Source organism: Rhyacophila brunnea, unplaced genomic scaffold, assembly GCF_057557595.1.
Source record: "Rhyacophila brunnea isolate RB1 unplaced genomic scaffold, BYU_Rbru_1.0 scaffold_12, whole genome shotgun sequence".
Lineage (NCBI taxonomy): Eukaryota > Metazoa > Arthropoda > Insecta > Trichoptera > Rhyacophilidae > Rhyacophila > Rhyacophila brunnea.
In genome coordinates, this window is record NW_028232774.1 from 695744 (window position 1) to 718935 (window position 23192).

A 23192-nucleotide genomic window follows, 5' to 3' on the forward strand; every position below is an offset into this window, starting at 1 on the left:
TTTTCCTCAGTGATTCAACGGTTCAGGGTGGACTCCTCCATTTCATTTAGATCATTGCTTTCCTTCCCCGGTCACGGAGACCCGACACTGAATCCTTCAGAATTTGTCATCTTTCAAATCTGAGTTTCAATGTCGCTCAGTTATAAATTTGTGCCAGACGGCAAGATCTACAACGCAGGCTTGTCAATGATCAACAAATTGGCATGATTAAAAATGATGCCATTAACGTGTCAGAAATCACATTTACGATTTTACAGGTTTACAAAAATGAAACTCCGTTATATTCAGTACCTACAATAAGTCTAATCGGGACATTGAATAACAAAAAAATATGTATTATTATCGACAATCAATTGCGTGACACAAATTTTTTCAAGAGATTCAGCACTTACTTAGTGATAATTCATGATTTAGAGTTGGGTTGGTGTATTGATTAAACTTCATGTACCTGGGCTCCTCTATTAACAGTGAGAGTAGCCCTTTGAACTGACACTGCAAATACAAATGCATCTTCTACAAAACACTAATAAGACCGGTTGTCATGTATGGCTCGGACACCCGCTGCATGACTAAAAGCATGTAAAGAGTGTTGTGCTCATTTGAGCAGATTGTGCTGCGTGGTATCTTCGAACCCATCATTGACATACGGTCGGGGTGGAAACGAGTATACGATTACGAGCTATACGCTTTGTACGGAGGTCCGCACATCATACAGTACTTTAGATGGCTGGGTCATATGTACACACGATAGATGAGTCACGTATGACAAAGAAACTGACATTCGGAAAGCCGAAAGGCAAGCGAAAACATTGTCGATCTCGTACAAGACAGAGGGATAGTGTCGAGTTGGATTTATAAAGACCTCAGGCGTCCTAAACCGGAGGAAAGCGGCTTTGGACAGACCTGAATGGAGGCAAATGCTGGAGGAGGCTAAGACCCAAAATAGGGTTGTAGTGAGGAAGAAGAATTCATGATAATTTATAATTTTTATCTATCACTTGGTATTCAAGACAAAAAAAATATTTACTACTACCTGCCTTTCAGTCGCATAGCATAAGTACCAAATTTAGGTTTATGATAGGTATGATAAATATGTTTTTTAAAATTCCAAGAAACTAATTTGTAGTGTAAATTATTAAGATCTTTATAAAAAAAATGAAGGAAATTTAGAAAAGCATTAATTCCATAAAAATGGAAGATCACATTCTATCTGTGTAGAAAAGGAAAATGGAGGTAAGTCTAAAATCACTACTCTTCAGAAGAACCAAAAGAAGATAAAGTTTTCGACAACTTTGTATGGGATCCTCGAATTTACTAATTCACAAGGATCAAATCGACTCCTTTTGTCATTTGCGCATATAATATTATGAATTATCGTTAATTTGGCATATTCAACTCATTTTTCAATTGATATGACCTATCTTTTATTTCCTTTCGAACACAATAATGACATATCAATTTTAAATGGCACATATTAAAAAAAATGCTGCCACAGAGGGTAAAATGTTGTCAGTGGGTTTTCATGAGATCCGTTATTTTATATTGGCAACAAATTTATCATACATGGCAAAAAAAGGTGCATAAAAAAACAATAAATTCAAAATAATTACAACACATCATTTTCAATAAATAAAAATAATAAAATTACATATTTAATATTATGATAATTAAATGTCTTTTTAAAAGCCTCAGAAGGATCAAATACCATCGATAAAAAATTAAAAAATTGGTCAAAGTGTTTTGTGAAGACTAATCCGAAATGAAAGGTTTTACTAAATAAGCCTACCGTTGTAGCCTTACCATTATATCATGGCTGCGGAGCTACGGATCCCCCGCACTTTCAGGTATATTTATACTACCCTGACACATATCTCTATAAAATCGCAGACAAGATATGATGGTTCTAGAATACAATGATTGTTCTGAAAGAAGTGAAAATTTTTAGGTAGAGACAGCTTTACTAATTATTAAAAATCTAACACACCAGTACTAATTTGGTGAATTTAGTATTATTTTACAAACATTGGTTAGTTTATTTACTGTGGACACATTATTTTAAAATTATTGCAATCATTTTTTTTAAATCACGATTCACAAACCGCTATTCGTATAAAAAAAGCATGAATATCAATATACGCATTCGTATTTGATTCTTACACTTTCACGTAAAACAATAATATTTATTGCGTAACAAGTATTAACAAAAGAAAAAAATTTATACTAGTATTCATATCAATTCCATAAGTTTGATTTTAAATAACGAGATGTACAAAATATTATTTTAGAATCATTAATTTATTCGTTCAGTTATAAATAGACTTCGATACAAATGAATGGCGATAACCTACAGAAACCGTCGTCGATTTGAAATACGTGTGATAGTTTGGGCCCATAGAAAATATGACAGAAATACAATACAAAAGACATTTTCATGTCATAATTCCATTTTACCGACTCTTCATTAAACCTACAGAGCTTGGACCATACTAGAGGGAGCCTTATGAACATTTATCTTGATATATCTGGAACATTAATTGTAGTAGAGTAAAGTAACGGTAGAATTGGTAGTCACAGAAAATTAATCTTTTATAAGTTGACGCAGTGAAACATGGCACCTTTATTTTGGGGTGACATTCCATAGGGTACATTTGCATTGCAATATTTAGTGCGTCAATTCTGGTTTAAGTCATGTCAAAATGTAATTAATAAAACAATAACATACATTCATAACAAATGCAAGTTTTAGGTTAAGGAATAATTCAAGGAGCAGACTGTTTGAATCTAAATGTTAAAATCTTTGCAGTTTTCGGCAGATCCATATGATAACGGTGTGAAATGTTCTAAAAACTAATCTGCAATGTGAAATGATACTTTAATCATTAGTCCTCGAGTCCTTTTTCAGTTTTACTTTCATATATTTAAGCTCCATCTAGTAGAGAGGATTTTCTCCAAAGTCTATGTGATTAAGCCTCAGTGATCGCAGAATAAAAAAATACAGGGACCAACAATAGATATATTATTGTAAATATGATTTTTTATCAATCTACAGAATTAAGAGAATAATTACCTAGAATTTAATTGTATAAAAATCTTTAATAATTTCAGAGATAATAATATATTATGTAATACAACCAAAATAGTCATATGGACTGTTTTGTTTCACACAAAAAATCAGTGCATTTTTTCATTAGCCGCTTCGGGGGAGAAACAACTACAAGCGAAATGTTTTCAGATCATTAATAAAAGTATTATTCACACGCTAATTTCCCATCGAAGCTACTGAGAGCTATGGCGAAAGCCTGCAAGGCGCAGAGAGGATACCGATAGTCCATTGTGAAGACGTCTTCCGATATCCTGCCAAACTGCATGACAACATAATCGCTATCCGAATCGTGCACAATCTGAAAGTTTTTCACGCTGGCCTGCGTGACGCGGCCGTGAAAGTTGAGGACATACGATTGGGTGTCGTCGTTCCACACGGGCGTTTTGTTGTGAAGTTCGATGAGGTCGTCCATGTTTTTGGTCTTCCAGCGCTCGAGGAGGGTCTCCGAATCGTCCCCGGGGCTTATGGTGACCCGCTGACGATCGAGGGTCATTCCCGGCAACAGCACCGTCATTTTGCGGGGACCTTTGAATCCCAGAACGTTAGTGTCCTGAAAATATCACAAGCATAATAATACGTTTGGTCCGATCAGAATGGATTATACCTAGAAGGAACCGTACAACATTTTATATTACTGTAACGAATTTAGTATGGTTAAATACGAAACTATAACAAAATTATTATTTGTGAATAAAAGAGAAAATGATAGCTATTAGTTCATTTAAAAAAAATCTTTTTTAAGCTTGTTTAATTAGGGTTAGAGTTCAGCAGTTATCTATAAAGTTAGTTGTATTTGGGAGCGAAAATGGTAATGATAAGCAAAAACCTCAATTACATGTCATAATGAACTCACATAGATTACAGCGGCCAACTCCTGTCTGCAATGCATCATGCCCTCGGCACCTCCCCCTTTCCGGAAGGCCTTGCCGTTGTCGTAAACAGTGAAAGCCGTTCCCAATAAATTTGATCGCAGTTTCCCGGTGAAACTCTCCGCATTGCGTGTCAGGTCTGTGGGATCCGTTGATATTAAGTAATTCGACGTGGTTGATTTTTTGCGTTTTCGGCCTGGAATAGTTAAATGAAAATTCAACAAATCGTTTGAATTACATTCACACTTTTAATTAGGTACCATCATGAATTTTAAATCTGGCGTTCTTCTTCTACGGTCAAATTGTTAAAAAATTAGATGTATTGAATAAGAAAATGGGATAATTAAGAACATCTAACATTATGCAATTATATTTTTGTACTAATACAGATAACCTTTCTATAGCTCAATACAATAGGAGTTCGTAATACATACATACTGCATTATTAAAAAAAAAGTGTGGCTAGCACAGGCGGAAGAAGTAAAAACTGTTTTCCTCTCCATTCTCGGACATGTACCGGCAGCAATAGTAAATTGCACACACCTATTGAATAAGTGTTTCAATGTAATTGCTATTTTTATTTAAAATACAATAGATAGATAATTAAAAAATAACTTTCTTATTTTTCAAAAGACCTGAATTCAATGTAATTTTTGTCATTCACAAAAAAATATTTAGATAAAAAAAGACCTATCTAAAAATTGTACAGTGACAAAACATATTCCATCGCGATTTGAACTCGGATTGCCGTACTGGTTTCAAAAGCCAGAGTGCTATAAACATGCCACATAAGCGTGAAGTTTCTTAGTTTTGACAGAAAATATTACGTATATCGAGCAACGCTGAGTGAGAGAAAACGATGCAATAAGCTTCATGTAAGAGTAGTCCGGAAATAATAACGGTAACAATAATTAAAATTACCCTATGTAATTTGTGCACAGAGAAGAAACCGCAATCTGCGTAATTTCAAGGTTAAGTTATTCCACTATACCTAACTATTAGGTACATCAAGAAATTGAAGAACTAACTCGTTGATGTGTCATAATAATAATATTTAATAATACAGAATACACGATTTATTATGAATATCATCAATAATAAATAATGATTGAGGAATATCAACGGAAAAACTAAAAATTAAGAAATTTTAATTAATAGCCTAATAGACTGCGTGCACACGCACACCTACCAATTGGAATGTCTCAAGTTCAATCCCAACCGCTGCTGATACTTATCATGCTGCAACGGGACTCACTCAAACGCCAATTGTTGCAAACTTCAAAATTAATGATGCATTTAAAGAATAACTAACCGAGTATGTAATGCACGTGAATTATTCAGAATTTAGGATATGCGTATATAACTCAAAAGATAACGATTTTTAAACTCACCAGCAAGTAGGAACACCTTTTTAGCATAATCTCTCTCCAGGTGTACGAAATACGTTGGGTACAGTCCACGGTCCATTCCTTTGCGGTCTCGGGTGATGCGACATTTATACAGAGAGCCTTGCTGCGCCGGCATCAGAACGAATCTCTCCACCGTTCCTTCAACGACACCTTCGGCTTCTGTACTACTCTGCTCAGATCGGAACAAAATAAAACTATGTTAATAACTGCTTCCCATCCAATCATCAAGATCATTCAGCTTCATTTAGGGTAAATTAAAAACATATTATTATTATTATTCGACCATGTCCGATCCTAAAGAATCATAATATGGTCCTCCACAGAGAAGGGGTTTGTATTAACAGATTTTGTTTTTTGCGAGAAATGGATGCCAGCTACTTGCTCAACTTATTAGGTCCATACCCTGACTCGCACACAAATTGTAAAACAATATGTGTACTTGCCAGACCCAGGATTCGAACCTGGGACCCACGGCGTTATAGTCCAACGCTTAAGCCGCGGGGCCACCGTGGGTGTAATTAACGTAAATTAACAACATACATCGGTACTATCTACTGATACATGACAAAAATCTTATGAATGAAACAAAATATGATTCTTTCGAAAGATAGATAATATTAATGTTTCTACATACTAATAAATAGCAAGTAAATATTTTTTTGAATGCATTTGTTTACCCAATTTTTAGAACTTTGTTAAACAAAAGCTATGTCTAAAAAATGACAATTAATAGTTACAAATCGTCGGCCTACTATGCAAACCTTCTATGCTTGTTTTATCTAAATGTTCAGGAGAGAGTTACTCTACTACTAAAAAGGGCGAATCAACCATCTTGGCCAAATTGAGATTTTAATGTAAAAACAATATGTACCACACTTGTGTAAAAACGGCGAATTTGTATCTCCACAGGAAAGCACTTAAAAACGATAACTGTAAGGGCGAATATCCACATAGTACATATTATGAATAAAAAGCGAATGTGACATATTAGGCCTTTTAAAATATTATATTAGAATGCCTATTTTAAGGACAGTATTCTTTCTTAGCTTTATTATAAACTTGTTGGACATTTATAATCATCCACAGGTAGTTAACAAATAAATGTCAAAAGTTAAAAATCCTCCTCCTATAAAACAGCATTTTGGTTAATTCGCCCTTTTTACAAAACACCGACGATAAGTAAATAATTATTCGAATATGGATTTCGAAAGAAACCGAGGAAAAACACATTGTAAGTTTGACTCCAGAATACGATCCCTGTGCGTGGCAGACACTACAGCAATAGATGTCCCTTTCCCTATCTGATAATGGACCCAATGGGAGATCTCCAAGACGCCAAACCCCCCAGTAAGATAGTGGGCCTCAACCGGATAATGGATGAGTGTATAGCACACACAAATAAGTGACGATAAATTCCACTCCTTTGTCTGAGTGTGAAATCGAAACTATCGGAAATATTTGGAAAAATTCTCGGCCATTCACCGAGCTGATGAAAACGCGCTGGCACAGATTAAAGCTTTATCAACACCTTTCTAGTGTGAAGTATTTTTGACAATTTGAGTCGGTAGGCCCTGCAGTTTTGAATATTTCTTTATTGTCTTCTACACCCTGCCGCCATACGGGCGAATGAATGCAAACTGGAACGCAAAGCAACGGGCTTGATGTTTACGAATAATAAATATGTACTTACTTCGGTAGTATCAGAATGCCGGAACCCCTTATCAGGCGCAATGGGAGCCCCTCTGACTTCTTCGGCGCTGGCACTTTGCTGCACACCTCCTGAAGAGACTTCTACGGGGCTACTCTCCGAGTCCTCTTCGCCTAATCCCACCCGACTCAGTCTCTCTTCCACTGTCATCACCTCAATTTGATTACCTAAATCTACAAACACATGTCAAGATTAAATACAAGATTCCTCTATATTTCTGCAATATATAAATTCTTCTTTTTTTTCATAATTTTTGAAAAAAAATCTATAAAAAAAAAAAATCCGTCTTATCTAATTGTGTTACAATGTTTTGTCATAGAAAAGTGTTCAACCGTGGCTAATAGAAGTATTATTATCAAAGAATGTGTGGATGACACAGATAACATAATTAGCGGTGAAGTGTTAACAGATGTGACACAATCCTGTAACCGTCACTCAAAATAGAGTTATAATTAACAACTTAGTCAATGTCATGTACGCATTAGCTTTATAAAAAAAGGCTCATTTAATCAGTAGCTTTACCTACCTACATACCTACATATAATATATGAAAACAAGATTGCAGGCTAAAATACTATAAAATTTGAATATATATCTTTTTCATTTCGTTACGATAGACTATGTAAGTACTTTTTGTTGGTTTTTGATCATATTATGAAAATCTTTCTGAATCTGATACAGTATTTCCTTCTCTACATAAACAGTTAAAAATTGAGAACAAAATAACAAAGGTTTGGCGTGGGAATTTGAATCCAATGTGTATTATACTGTTCTTGTAGCGAATGAGTTGCAATGAGACCTTGTAAGAAAATATTGTTAACACAACGTGGTGTTCTATAATACAACTTTGAAATACAAAATAAATTCAGCATTAATTTTTAAACATGCAGGCGTGTGTCACTCCATTGTTGTTTATCTTGCCATCATTGTAAATATTCATAAAAAATGTATTTTCTTAGATGAAGAGACATGTATGTTTTGTTTTATTTTATCACTGTAATAACTAAGCCTTAACAATAAACCATATATCGGTGATGTGGATTAGTGATAAGAATAGGTGCTTATTTTACTTTTCTTTCTTTCGACCATGTCCGATCCTAATAGGATCATATGGGCTTCCACAGAGTGGAGGTTTGTATTGACAGATTTTGTTTTTACGAGAAATGGATGTTAGCCAATTGCTCAACCTATTAGGTCCATACTCTGACTCATACACAAATTGAAAAACAATATGTGTACTTGCCCGACCCAGGATTCGCACCTGGGACCCATAGCGCAATAGGCCAACGTTTAAATTGCGTGGCCATCGTGGGTTATTGCTTATTTTACAGTGGATAAAATCCTTTTTTAATATTTAAATAAACTGATTTAAATCATAGAATTCATTCAAGACTTCAACCCCGAGTGCCCGAATCCAAACGTTGCAATGCTATTAATTTTATTTAATGAATCAATATAATATTTGAAAAATTTGATTGAAATATATCGGTAGGTTCAAAGGTAATTTAATTTTTAATTTAGCAATGGAAATTTGCTGATTTTTAACAAACATTGTCGGTATTTGTCATACCTATTTTGCGTAATATTGCATGGTAGGTGAAGTGTTATGATTCCCATCATATTCTAAAAAACCATACACACTATTTAGATCAGACATAGCAATGATAAATGTGAATAAAAATGAAGACAATGAAGTATTTTTAGAATAGATGCTATAGATAACGATAGAAGCTTTTGAATGGTTATCTCAATACAAATCAATCAATCCATTTGTACACAATAACTTGTACTAAAAACCTATATTCAAGCACAATAGCATAGGCAAACATTCTTAATTAACGATACAATAGAATGTGAACTTCTATGCTGGCTTTATTGTCAATACACAAAATGTTGTCCCGTCAATAAAATTACTTATATACGATATACGTACGTTCATATAGTATAATAATAATGACTAGTATGTTAGTATAGTGTGCTCACCGTCGTACGTGGATAGCCTATTGGTTTGCAGCGGTATTACTTGATCTGGATTAATCGGCGACATCATGAATTGCATCGGTCCATCGTAACCTAAGTTAAAAAAAGAATAACTCAATTTTGGAAAATGTTTTCCGATTTTTTCTGCACGAAAAGTGAAGAATTTCTAAAATACAAATATGATTCCTTAAACCTATTATGTAATATAAAGATGAAACTTAAAACACGTTAACACGAGGCAAAAAAATATACAAAAATGAAACATATGTCCATGAGAATGGTCATAAATATTAAAATTCATTATCACCGCATTCATTTACGAGCCACATCTCAATAGTTGTTTGGCAGTCAATAGATAATTAATTACATAATCAATGATATTATAAAAAATAATAATACTGATTACTTAACACAACTGTTTTTGAATAAAAATGAACCTCACAATATAATCAATATTCAAATCGATTGAACACATTGAGAACAATTCCCCAAGATCAAAACCAGTATTTTTAGTAAATCTAATTTTAAAAAAGGTCATGTTTTTCTGACTACAACAAAATCAAATAATATCTCAAATAAAAAAATAAGACTTATATTTTTAATATACTTTTTTTCCACACACAAAAGTCGACCGTTTTCACGGCGATCTTCACTTTGGTGATTGTTACAGTATTTGGAATTTCAAAATTATTATTTTTAATTTAGCTTTATAATCCAATGTTGGCAGCCCCAAAAAGACGTTTCTCAAAAGTTTTTTTTACGTGAAATGGATGTTAGCCACGCTCAGCCTGTTAGGTCCGTGGTCTGGGTTCGAACACACATTAAAAATCAATATTGTCCATTTTCCTGACTCAAGACACAAACCCGAGACTTCCACGACGTCATAAGCAGACACGTTACCACATGGGCGCAGTATATGTTTATACAAAATTAATTTGTGCCATTTCACGTTTAACATTTATTTATATGGCAATTAATAAAAAGGTGGCATGGGCCATTTTACAATTTCTGAAAAGATTATTTTCGACTTCAAATCCTAGTAAGTATATATAACTCAAAAAGCAACAACTGTAGCTTGAGCCGGTTATCCCTTGAGCACCTCAATATTATTTATATGGTGAAACATTTCGGTCAAAAAGGAAGTCATTAGGACACAAATCACAGAACTAGTAATATAATAGGTGACAATGAAACCGGCAAGGCATCAATCCACACAACAGCTTCCGATTTGACCTGGCGTTTGGTTGAAACTCCTCCGGGGGAGGCATACATGTTACATGACTCCACAATGTACTCTTTGGTCAGAATCTCAGCAAACTGCAAAGTGATGACTCTTCCAAAAGCCATTCTATAATAATTGTAGTTGACTCTTCGAAGAAACCCTTCAATAATTGTAGTTGTGACATTCTAATCAGTGCTATTTTCCAGTCGTAACCTGGTGTTGGCGGCTGATTTTTTTTTGCATTAGCATTTATTTTTCTATATTATATATAATCGAGAAAATTTTGTATTTTTTCCTACACCCATGCTCTATTTTTGTATAAAAATAGCACAGGTTATAATCGATACATCGCTATGCTATCAATGGGTTTCATCTTATCATCTTGTTAATAGTGCCGCTAGTTAAAATTTTTGGTTCAAATCAAACATAACCATCTGAATATCTTTCCATTAGCACTTAGGCTTAGGCCCATACTATGTGTACACATAAAGCAGTTCGAATTTGTTCAAAAGCCATCCATATACGGAAACCGCATGACGTTTTGTACTATGTAATACAATGAACTTATAATTTCTCTTCATGGAGTATACCTTTTATATCCAGTGAAAATATATTTCCATGAAACATAAATAATTAAGAATGTCACATTGTACAAAACCAGATGCGGTTTCCGTCGATGGATGGCCTCTACTGCTACTACTATGTAAGCTCATATACACAGTGTCGCATACACACTACAATCGTTAGCATCGCTATACTAATTTAATATGTGGCAGGTATCTTTTTTGAGTGGTCCAAACAGCTTTTATTAGATCATATTCTGGTGTTTTATCGTACCATAATGCTAAAATGACAAAACAACAAGCATTGCGAATTACAATGACGGTGCGAACATGTATTACAAAATGAGGATGAGTGTTTTACCATGTAATTCTCTACTTCTTGTACCTGAAACAGGTCTATGTTTCGCGGAGGATATACGCAGATCGTTGGCTTGCACCATTCCCGCATTCTGTCTCTTCTGGCGCATTTTCTGCTCCATCATCTGTCTCTGCAATAAACAAAAAAAAAAAAATTTAACAGTAAACCTACAAATTCTGTCATTGTAGACAAAAAAACTCTACGGTTGGTCTTATTTTCATAGATGCCATACCTACACCTACACCTAAGGGCGCAGACACACACATGGCGAATCCGAGACAAACTTCGTCCACGTTTACGCAGCGGTCGCTTTGCATTCGACATATTGAAACATATGGACACACAAAACACAGCTCTAAGGCTTTCATAAATATATTTTTTTAGAATTTCACACCCGTTGCGTACGTAATTCTCTCACAGTGGCGTGGCATGCTAGTGCTTAATATTATATTGCAGCGACACTTATTTTTACACTATTGCTTCGTTTGTAAGATGACACTGTCTTATATTGAAAGCGTTTCGAAAATGACCTATTACGTATCATCGTAACCTTTGTCTGATTAGTTTTGATAATGTTTGCACAGTGTGGAGGTTATTTTAACTGACCTTTACGGTGATTATTTTTTATCAAATCATTATATTTATTCAAATAATAAGAAATGATACAACATCATATTGACACAAATAGCTTTACAACAAAGTTTACAGATTGCATAGGTTATACCCAAATTCTTGATTTGGAGTACCTACCTACTCATCCGTTAATATTTTTCATTGATCTTGTTGACCATATTTGATTCTAATTAAATGTTTACATTCGTGAATATAGGCTCTTATGGTAGAAATTATGATCCAATTATTTTAGAAGACGGTGTGTCACGTAAAAATCTACAGGAAAAAACTCTTAATACCTTAATATTCCATCACTTTAACGAATTTAAAATGATGTACCGTTATAAACAATATTTGTTTGTTAGAGATGAAGCTTTCAGCTGATCAGAAAATATGTTGAGACCATACGGCAGAAAAAAAATTGGCAAAAAATGGATATTTAAGTATCGTAATCTAATGCAAGAAGAAATGAAGGCGTCCCCCAAAAAGGGGTCTATATGCAAAAACAAAATTGTTCAGGAGAGGAAAAAAACGTTTTATTCGATCATGCTGACTTTTGGAGTATATCTGTGATAATAATTATGTTTATGAAAGCACTCTTTATCATTGACAATTTTTTATTTTGGATAATAAAATTAATCATATTATATAGACCCCTCTTCTACGGTAAGCATTTTAGTATTGCTAATATCTCAAAAACTGTGGCAGATAAAATAATAAAACTTTCCAATAACGTGAGCAATGCTATCTTTATAGACCCGTTTTAGTCAATAAAATCACTTTTTGACATGATGATGATATAGACCCCTTTTCGGGGGACGCCTTCAAATATTGAATGCTTATTTGGGATTTTGGAAAATAAGTACAGAATCTTTCACACACCACTCAATGTTTCTGTTGCTTGCTCAACAGACATTGTGAAAGCATGCTGTATTTATATAATATATTTATTATATGATAATATATCATATGTAAGAATTTATTACCCTATCTAAAGAATTTTAAAAAATCCTGCTTCTTTCGCCTCACAGAGGTCAGTGGCAAACTAGGGTAAATAAATAAAGATAAGCAATATCATTTCTTAACATTTTACCTAAATTTAATTTTTCCACTAGGTATTGCTCGATTTGGAATAGAATTCTGTTTTATATCGAAAGCGTTTTAAAAATTACTTATGATCCGATCCTATCATCATACACGTTGTTTGATTAGCGTTGATGATATTTCCATAGTGTGGAGGTTATTTTAAATGATTTTTGTTAGGCAATACGCAGACATAATCCAAAGAAGCTTTATGCATTCAAGCAAATCTCCCTGGTTGCAAATAATTTGTCTTGATTATGGTTTTATTTTTACCACAGTCCAGACACATGGTATGACTTAGATTTAGCATATTATATCGAGGGCTTAGTGTCAAACAACACTATCTACAAAAGTGCAACTTTACAGGAGAGCCAAAAATCGTTATTTAAGATTCTTGTAACTCAACAAGGGAAATGTTACTTAAAACATAATGTTAATATTTTATAATTTACTAGCTGAAGTACCCGGCTTCGCACAGGATCGCTTCGTGGTTATATTTATCTTAGATATTTGAAAAATAATAAGAGGTAATTATTTTTTTTATTATTAAAATATCTGTGTAATACAACATGGCAATATGAAAATAATTCTAATAGGAGTAAAGGTCAAACATAAGAACACTAAATTAAAATCGAATCCAAAATATGAAAACGTTATTAATGTTATTAATATGTAGTAAAAAAAAAATCAAAATTGGATGGGACAAACAAACTACAAACTTTGTATGTTATATAATAATAATTTAGAAACCTTCGTAGGTGTGCGCACACAACTGACAAAAGTTTCATCGCAATCGGATGAATGGTATAGGAACGCATACGAATAGTAGAAGAAGATGATTTTCTAATTCAGAAATCTTCGTGGGCATGCGCATGACAACTCACCAAAGTTTCATTGCAATCGGATTAATGGTATAGGAACGCATACGAATAGAAGAAGAAGAAGATGGTTGTACTAATTCAAAAACCTTCGCGGGCGTGCGCACAACAACTGGTCAAAATTTCATCACAATCGGATGAATGGCATAAGAACGCATACAAATAGAAGAAGAAAAAGATGGTTGTACTAATTCAGAAACCTTTGCGGGCGTGTGCACAACAACTGGTCAAAATTTCATCACAATCGGATGAATGGCATAAGAATGCATACAAATAGAAGAAGAAAAAGATGATCGTACTAATTCAGAAACCTTTGCAGGCAAGGGCACAACACTTGATCAAAATGTCATTGCAATCGGATGAATGGTATAGGAACGCATACGAATAGAAGTAGAAGATGATTTTCTAATTCAGAAATCTTCGTGGGCATACGCACGACAACTCACCAAAGTTTCATTGCAATCGGATGAATGGTGTAGGTAGGCATTCGAATAGAAGAAGAAGATGATGGTTGTACTAATTCAGAAACCTTCGCAGGCGTGCGCACGACAACTCACCAAAGTTTCATTGCAATCGGATCAATGGTATAGGAACGCATACTAATAGAAGAAGAAGAAGACGGTTGTACTAATTCAGAAACCTTCGCGGGCTTGCGCACAACAACTGGTCAAAATTTCATCGCAATTGGATGTATGGTATAAGAACGCATACGAATAGAAGAAGATAGAATAGAAGAAAAAGAAGATGAAAATGGTTGTATCAATTCAGAAACCTTTGCGGGCGTGAACACAACACATAATCAAATTTTCATTGCAATCGGATGAATGGTATAGGAACGCATACGAATAGAAGAAGAAGAAGATGGTTGTACCAATTCAGAACTCTTCGCGGGCGTGCTCACAACAACTGTTCAAAATTTCATCGCATCGGATGAATGGTATAAGAACGCATACAAACAGAAGAAAAAGAAAATAGTTGTAACAATTCAGAAACCTTTGCGGCGTGAGCACAACACTTGATCAAAATTTAATTGCAATCGGATGAATGGTATAGGAACGCATACGAATAGAAGATAGAATAGAAGAAGAAGATGGTTGTACTAATTCAGAAACCTTCGCGGGTGTTGGCACAATTACTGACGAAAACTTTATTGCAATCGGATGAATGGAATAGAAACGCATACGAATAGAAGAAGAAGAAGATAGTTGTACTAATTCAAAAACCATTGCGGGTGTTACCACAACAACTGACGAAGGTTTCATCGCAATCGGATGAATGGTATAGGGACCATACGAATAAAAGAAGATAGAATGAAGAAGAAGAAGATGGTTGTACTAATTCAGAAACCTTCGCGGGTGTTGGCACAATTACTGACGAAAATTTTATTGCAATCGGATGAATGGAATAGGAACGCATACGAATAGAAGAATATAGAATAGAAGAAGAAGAAGGTGGTTGTACTAATTCAAAAACCATTGCGGGTGTTACCACAACAACTGACGAAGGTTTCATTGCAATCGGATGAATGGTATAGGGACCATACGAATAAAAGAAGATAGAATGAAGAAGAAGAAGAAGATGATAATTTTTCTAATTCAGAAACCTTCATGGGTGTGCATACAACCACTTACCAAAATTTCATTGCAATCGGATGAATGGTATAGGAACCATACGAATAAAAGAAAATATAATAAAGAAGAAGAAGAAGATGATGATTTTTCTAATTCAGAAACCTTCATGGGTGTGCATGCAACCACTTACCAAAATTTCATTGCAATCGGATGAATGGTATAGGAACGCATGCGGGACAGATACACAGACAGACAGACATACAGACAGACAGACATTCATTTTTATATATTAGTATAGCCTATACTCTTCCCGCAAGTGCAAGCAATAAGTTTACAAAGTTTTATCGCAATCGGATGAACGGTATGGCTGCGCATTAAATACGAACAAACAAACACACAAATATTAATTTTTATATATTAGATTGTGTATTGTACATTTATCTTGCTTATGATGATGTTAAAATTTATAGGGATAGTTTTAAAAAAATATGAAAACAAGGGTAACTTATGTAGTTAGCGTTAAACTTTACTGACGATTTAATAAGAAATTAGAAAAGATTGACATAACGTTGTTTGACTATCATGTAGCCGTAAATGTAAAATAACGTTATCTCAAAAAAACACTTTTTTGTAGATAACGTTGTCTGACTTTAAGCACTCGATATGCATATTATGATATGACAATATGCTAAACATCCATAATAACTTCTCTTGATCTTCTAGTAAAGTTTATGCAATGTCCACAATATGCAATGGTACAAACACTACAAGATTTACATTAATTGACTAGAGAATGATACAATAATATCATCTATACATCACTACGCCGACCTTTGTTTAGGAGACATAACATAGAGAAAAAATCCAATTGGAATAATTATTATATTTGGTGTTTTAACGGAGAGTTTAGTGTACTGCAGCAGCGTGAGAATACAAATTGCAGATGGTGCTGCTTAGTTTTTAAAATTAATTAAACAACGCTATCTGCAATTTGAAGTCATAGTTCAATGAAAACAAATGCGTATGACTGACAAAGTTTAATGAGCACTATTTATGCCGGATCTTGAACAGCCTAACTTCATCATTCGCCACTGATGTATTGCGCATCTGATCAGTGACCTGTGGATTCGAATTTATGAAGCTTGATTTGGCCATTTTGTAGCAATTTCTTTGGCAGTTGATGTTGTATAGCATTTAGCTACCAATGCTTAATACTTTTTACAGCGTAAAATATTTTTTAATGTTATTTCTTGAATTTGTCAACTTGTCTCTACAATATTATAGCGCCTATATACATGCATGGAATTACTGTCGGCAATTGTGCTTATTTTAAACTGTCATGACAATAACTGTTCACACGTAAAAGTGTTGACTGTCTCTCCAATCTCATTCTTAAAAAGTAAGCGAGACGCGAGGTTGTCATCTTATACTACTATCTCACAGGTCGTATTGAAACTCGGAGCTCAAAATGAGTAGTTCGATTTTTTATCGCCATGTTCTCTATCGCTACCTCGCTCTCTATCGCTCTACTGCGCAGGCGCAGATCGAAAATAATCTTACTGTCGCGTTGAATTTGGAAACTTCCAAACTTGTTTGATTTATGCACGCAATCTTGCCAACTGCAGGATAATACATGTTTCCGCATACATTTTATTACTGTGCACAGTAAATATATGCACGTGTAAATGGGGTATAACATTTCATTTTGTTAATATAATAATATTATGTAGTAGGTATACATACATACATACATGATACCAATACCAATAGTATTATCTATGCAGTATGACAGGTCACCCATACATGGAAAAGTGACATTTAAAATGCAAGTATTTGTTTTAGAATGTTAACTTGGTCATCAGATCAGAATTCAAATTTTCATTAAAATAGTGTGAATTGAATTAGGTACATACATGGCCTTGCTTTTCCAATAATTAATTCACAATAAAAAAAAAACACCATGGTGTAGTAGCTGTAGCCAGTTATTAATATTTAATTACATTCTTCCCTTTTCTTAACAGTAAATTTCAGAAATTAGGCCAAGGTTTGTTAATCGAAGCATCAAAATATACACGATCCCTCGAACAAAATATTAGTCAGATTGTAGATTGATATTTTCGGGGTTTATTTAGTATTAATAATTTCAGCTATAGTTGTAATACGGCAGATACAAAATAAACATCATCCATGTATTATAATGTATTCATAGTGTGTACGTATCGATTTCTGAATGATAATTTTCATCTTTTGAATAATTGATCGTACTTACTTGCTGCTCTAGTTTTTGATCTCGTATATTGAGGGACGTCATTGTGTATAAAAAGTATTTAATTATTATTATAATAGCACAGTCTTCAAATGTTCGATCATGAAAAAATAGATTGAAGCACCAACAACACTACAGACATATTATCAGGAGCTGTATTTCGGATTGTTTATTTAACATTTTCACCGTTGCCTTGCCTCGGCCCTTAAAAAAGCTGAACATTTTTGAGCGCTGTCCGTTGCTAGGGTAGTTATCAAAAGAACGACACTAAAAATTACGTTTATGCATACTTTGTACGGAATTATTTAATTTCCTATTTTTACCTACCTATAAAATTGTAAAAAAATCTGTTTGGGTAAAACAATAAAATTTACAACTAAATTAGAAAAATACAGACTGTCAATGATAAATAATTATTAAAATATATTGTTTAATATTAACAAATATTTTTTAAAATACCTAATAATATCCTAGCAATATAATTTTATAGGTAGGTAGGTATTATGATAAATAATTATTAAAATATATTGTTTAATATTAACAAATATTTTTTAAAATACCTAATAATATCCTAGCAATATAATTTTATAGGTAGGTAGGTATTATCATAAAAAAACAATAAATAATGTAAAACCCAAAGAGATTGTAAAACCATTTGAAAGTTAGAGATTTTGCTTTATTCATTTTTTGGTAATCGTATGTTACATAGGATTTATTTTGAGAAAATATATTTTAAAAATTGGGAGAATAATATCAAGTCAAAGCAATATTATGCATTTTGTGAATCCAGCTTGAATTTTTATACTAGCAACATCAATATGTGATTTTTGTCTATTGAAGAATTTGACAATAGGAAATACTACAGCGGGAAATATAAATCTGTCTACAATAAATAATTGATTCAATTTGCAGTTATGTAGGTAACTATGAAGCTATATAAACTAAATTGGTAGCTGTTGCATTCTTATTTAGGTAAAATTGTTTTTAACGATTTCAATTTAGTCTAGTACCTACCTACTAGTTCATTAATAATATTGCGATTCACTGTTTGGATTAGGTATTATTGATATTCTTTTCTTCTTTTGCCATATCCGCCCCTTAACTGGAGCACATGGACACCACGCGGCGCATCTAAGAATCCCTGTCGTTCGCCAGTCTTCTTGCTTCGTTCCAGGTCAAACCAGCATCCCGTAGCTCCGCCGTATACACTCTGTAGATTGTATTTAGCGGCCTTCCAGGACGCCGGAATCCGGTCGGCTTGAAGAACAGGCAAGCCAGGTTGAAGTTATCTTCTGGCATCCGCACAGTGACGTCCCGTGGGGGTAGGCAGACTGAGCGTCGCTTGGGGGCGGCAGTTACTTGAAGGGCGGCAAATCGAGGCGAGTCATTCAGTATAATATATAGAAATAGGTAATACCTACCTAAACTTAGTAATAACGGAAATATCTTTCCATTAAAAATTGATCTCACTTGTTGGAAACAAAATGTATTAATTAACATAAAAGGTTTAACAGGTCTGATTTTTTTTGTTGGGTTCGCGATGTCTAGTTTACTTCCGTTGCCCTTGGACGTCACGTACACGATGACCAGCAATGACACTTGCATATTTGCGAATTATAGGTAGGTACTATCACTCCCCTCCATTTTGATATGTGTGGATTTTTCTCAACTGTCACTTTTATTTTTAGTTTTCTTTTTTTATCGTCTGTATTTGGGATGAAGGTGGATAATTGACACACTGGAATGGTTTCGGAAACGACGAGGTTTATTTGGTGTTAATATATACTATATGGTTACATTTTTTATCATTTAATTCTACGGAGCGCAAAATGTACGCGTTCGCGATTTTGCTGCTTGTCGCGATCTGAGCGCCAAAAAAAAAAAACCGTTGGACTCGCGAGCTGTGCACAATGCGACGTTGCCATACGTGTTTTTTTCTTTGGACAATGTTGCCGGTCAGATATTATTTATTAGTGGTATTATACATTATTTAATTATTTTCGCAATCAGCCGTTATTATTTGTTGGCTTTGATACCGATTCGGGCGTCTCCAGGTACACAAAGACACACCCAAATGGGGACCATACGGGGGTGTCACAGTACATACTGACCTAATTAATTTTTCCAAATATTATTGAAAGTTGTCAGGTGTATATTTAAATGTACTTATATGAAAACGTGGACACGCAATATTATCTGTCGAAGTACCTAGAGATGGCATTTAAATTAGATTTTGTGGTATATATTTTGTTAGTAATGTATCCATACAATACATTTCTTAGATAATATTGTCATGAAAGGATGATAAAAAATACTATATTATAAAAATGGGGCGGCATTTAGGCGCTGCTTAGGGGCGGCATTTTGTTTAGGGACGTCACTGCATCCGCAGCACGTGGCCGAGCCAGGTCCAACGTCGCCTCTTCACTTTCAGCGTGATGAGAGGCTGCTTGGAGCGTTCTCTTATCTCCTCGTTGCTCCTAAAGTCATACCACCCACACACCCAGTATTCGTCGCAAACATCTGTATTCGAAGCTCAGTATACGGTTGCTCTGAGCCTTCGTAAGGTGCCATGATTCGCTACCGTAAAGCAGCACCGTCAGAATGCAAGCGTCGAATAGGCGGCACTTGGTTTTGACCGAGTACAATCGTGAGACCGAGTACAGACATTCCGCATCGAGTTGAATGTTGCTCCAGACATTCCCATTCGGATAGCGAGCTCTTTCTGCAAAATGCCATCTCCCGTGATGTGTAACCCCAGGTACTTGAAGCTGTCGACGCTCTCGATGTTTTGTTCGTCGCTAATCAGAGGGAAATCTGGATCAGGACAGGTGCTATTACATTATTACATGTAATATTATTACCCTAATTCACGAACAAAACAGTAACATCCGTGGGTACTGCCGTCCAAAATGCCGCTTTGTTGTGTTTAGTCTTGTGTCTTAATGTTATCTTTAATTTATTACCCTAAGATAATAAAAATAATAAATTGAATGAATGGAAACCCTCTTACTTCCACAAATCATTATTCGCATTATAGTCTTTATTTCCTGCCCATTATTAGGTATGTATAGGTCATGGCCCCCACATCCTGAAGCGGGCCACCAGGCTAGGATCTTTGGCGTGCCCCCCGACCCATCGCTATGGACAGTGTGACGCTCTACAGTAGCGTTTTTCAAATCGTGTAGGTACGCGGTAAAATTAATGTATGCCTACCTAGGTATATTTAGTGTTTTTTTTGTATATTTTAATATATATCCATTTGAATTATGGAGTTGTACCGTACAACCACATAATTTGAAATAATAATACTATTGATGCAAATTTGTGATGTGTGTTTATCTCACTTATCTGGTCGACTCGCCTCGCCGGGCCCCTCTTGAGCCCTGTCAGCCCCCCCCCCCCCCCCGATTTGGCACCGGACAACTGGACGCCACGGAATTCGAAAATAAATATACGTTAGGTACTTACAGGCACTTTAAAAAATATATTCAATATTATTATTTATACCTACTTCAATGATTATATTATGATTTAATAGTTGGTGAGAATGTAAATATGCAGACGTAAACAATGATTTAATCGTGCATATGTTAAAGTTCCAACGAAAAAAGAGTTTTTTTATTGTACATAAAGCCTTAGGCATGGTAATTCTCAATCCGCGATAAAGAATACATTATGTTAAGAGTAAAATGAATTCAAACTACTAAGTAGTAGATAGAAACTGATTAAATTACCTCGTCTACACGTGTCTACGACAGTGCGGCGTCCAATTGTCCGGAGGCCAGTCGTCCCATTCCCCTTGTGGGGGGCCATGGTAGCTATAGGTACTTAATACCTAAATCACGTAATCTTAATTCGATTATTGTGACATAAAATGTAAATATATATTTATTTTTAATGTACACTTCATAATGACATAGAAATTAAAAAAACCTGAACATTTGTCTTACACCTTTTATTTAAATAGTATTAATACAATAACTATACATTTTTGAAAACATGCACATTCTTTACCCTAAAATAATACAGTAAAATACATTCAAAGCATTTTGTTTAAAAATAATGTTTTTAAAATACTATATCTACCTACGCTTACACAAAATCTTGTATCTACACAATGTTAATTTACATAAATAAATCATAGACAATAATAAAATAGGTACGTTAATTTGCATAAATTAAAAATCAGTGGAGAATTAGAATTGAAAAAATATTAAAATAAACTTTGAGTCAATGTCGAACCGTATTGTGAAATCTACTAAATAATGTTCATTAATATATTATTATTATTTAGTATCTACCTAAATAGCATTATGAATAAATAAATAAGGTTATTTTGATAATAGTAGGTACCTAAATATGCATACAGGATAGTATTTACACTTTAAGAGGCTGTGGGATAATTTATGAATATAATATATCGGATGCTCAAAAGAAAAATTACATCATTGACACAATATTATAAATTTGTAAAATACATTTTGCATAGTAATTTTCCCAAAACGTAAATTTTTCGTTTTATGAATATAATTATTGATGAACGGAATATAATTATTGTTGTCATGAATTAAATTTAATTCCGGTAAATCCCAAGGTGGCAGCGCGGCTTAAGCGTTGGACTATCACGCCGTGGGTCTCAGGTTCGAATCCTGGGTCTGGCAAGTACACATATTGTTTTTCAATTTGTGTATGAGTCAGGGTATGGACCTAATAGGTTGAGCAAGTGGCTGACATCCATTTCTCGTAAAAACAAAATCTGTTAATACAAACCTCTACTCTTTGGAGGCCCATATGATCCAATTAGGATCGGACATGGTCGGAGAAATCTTGAAAAATACGTTTGATCATTTCATTTAAATTTTATTTTCTGACCTCGATCACCTGCCAATTAGGAGGTCAACGACAAAGCCCGCAGTAAATCCCAGTGGTGAATGGTGGAGGTAGGCTGTAGAGATACGACACTATATAGTGTGCACTATACTAATGTTTGTCAGTCGTACTTATATTTTGTTTTCATTGTACCAGGAATACAAATTGCAGAATGTATTGGTTAGTTTTTAAAATTGAGTTAAGCCTTGCCTAGACCATAATAGTAGAAGTCGGCTGTGGAGATCCGAAGAAAATATAGCACACTTTGTCAGTCATAGTTATATTTTGTTTTGATTGAACTAAGAATACAAATTGTAGATTGTATTGGTTAGTTTTTAAAATTCAATTAAGCCTTGCCTAGATAATAACAGTAGAAGTAGGCTGTGGAGATCCGAAAAAAATAAAGCACACTTTCTAATACTTATTATTGTTTTTATTGAATTAAGAATACAAATTTCATACATCGTTTTAGATATTTTACACATGGAAGAATATTTTTTTTTCGTTTATGGTTTGTTTTGGGCAGGGCGTAATCAAATTCTAAAAACCATATGCAATTTGTATCTTAGTTCAATAAAAACGATTATTACGTATGACTGACAAAGTTTAAGATGAACTATTTATGTCAGATTTCCAAAGCCTACCTCCACTATTCAGACATAAAGATTTAAAAATCATTTTTCATTTATATATTAAAA

The 23192-nt window shown here is 34.2% G+C and overlaps 1 protein-coding gene across 4 annotated transcripts; it reads right to left on the reverse strand.

The window, feature by feature from the left end:
* Positions 1-2081: 2081 nt before the first annotated feature.
* ktub (Tub domain-containing protein ktub) lies at positions 2082-17870 on the reverse strand. 4 transcript variants are annotated; one of them, XM_085960589.1, is made up of 7 exons: positions 17626-17870; positions 11240-11342; positions 9073-9162; positions 7072-7262; positions 5364-5550; positions 3957-4168; positions 2082-3653 (listed from the first exon to the last, which is right to left on the reverse strand). In XM_085960589.1, the coding sequence occupies exons 1-7, from the start codon at positions 17665-17667 to the stop codon at positions 3249-3251; spliced, it is 1230 nt and encodes a 409-aa protein (XP_085816715.1). In that variant the 5' UTR covers positions 17668-17870; the 3' UTR covers positions 2082-3248. The 4 variants fall into 4 exon arrangements, with proteins under 4 accessions (XP_085816715.1, XP_085816717.1, XP_085816714.1 ...); XM_085960591.1 differs by lacking the exon at positions 17626-17870 and adding an exon at positions 11445-11692 and having other exon boundaries at positions 3038-3653; XM_085960588.1 differs by having other exon boundaries at positions 3155-3653; positions 11216-11342; positions 17626-17810.
* Between the last annotated feature and the right edge of the window lie 5322 nt (positions 17871-23192).

What these genes read in the sequence shown, in the direction of transcription:
- ktub (XM_085960588.1), bottom strand. Translation starts at nt 17,667, where the DNA reads ATGACGTCCCTCAATATACGAGATCAAAAACTAGAGCAGCAA. An exon ending in ATCAAAAACTAGAGCAGCAA is followed by an intron (nt 11,343 to 17,625) that starts GTAAGTACGATC and finishes TGTTTATTGCAG; the next exon opens with AGACAGATGATGGAGCAGAA. An exon ending in AAAGGTGTTCCTACTTGCTG is followed by an intron (nt 4,169 to 5,363) that starts GTGAGTTTAAAA and finishes TAACTATTCCAG; the next exon opens with GCCGAAAACGCAAAAAATCA.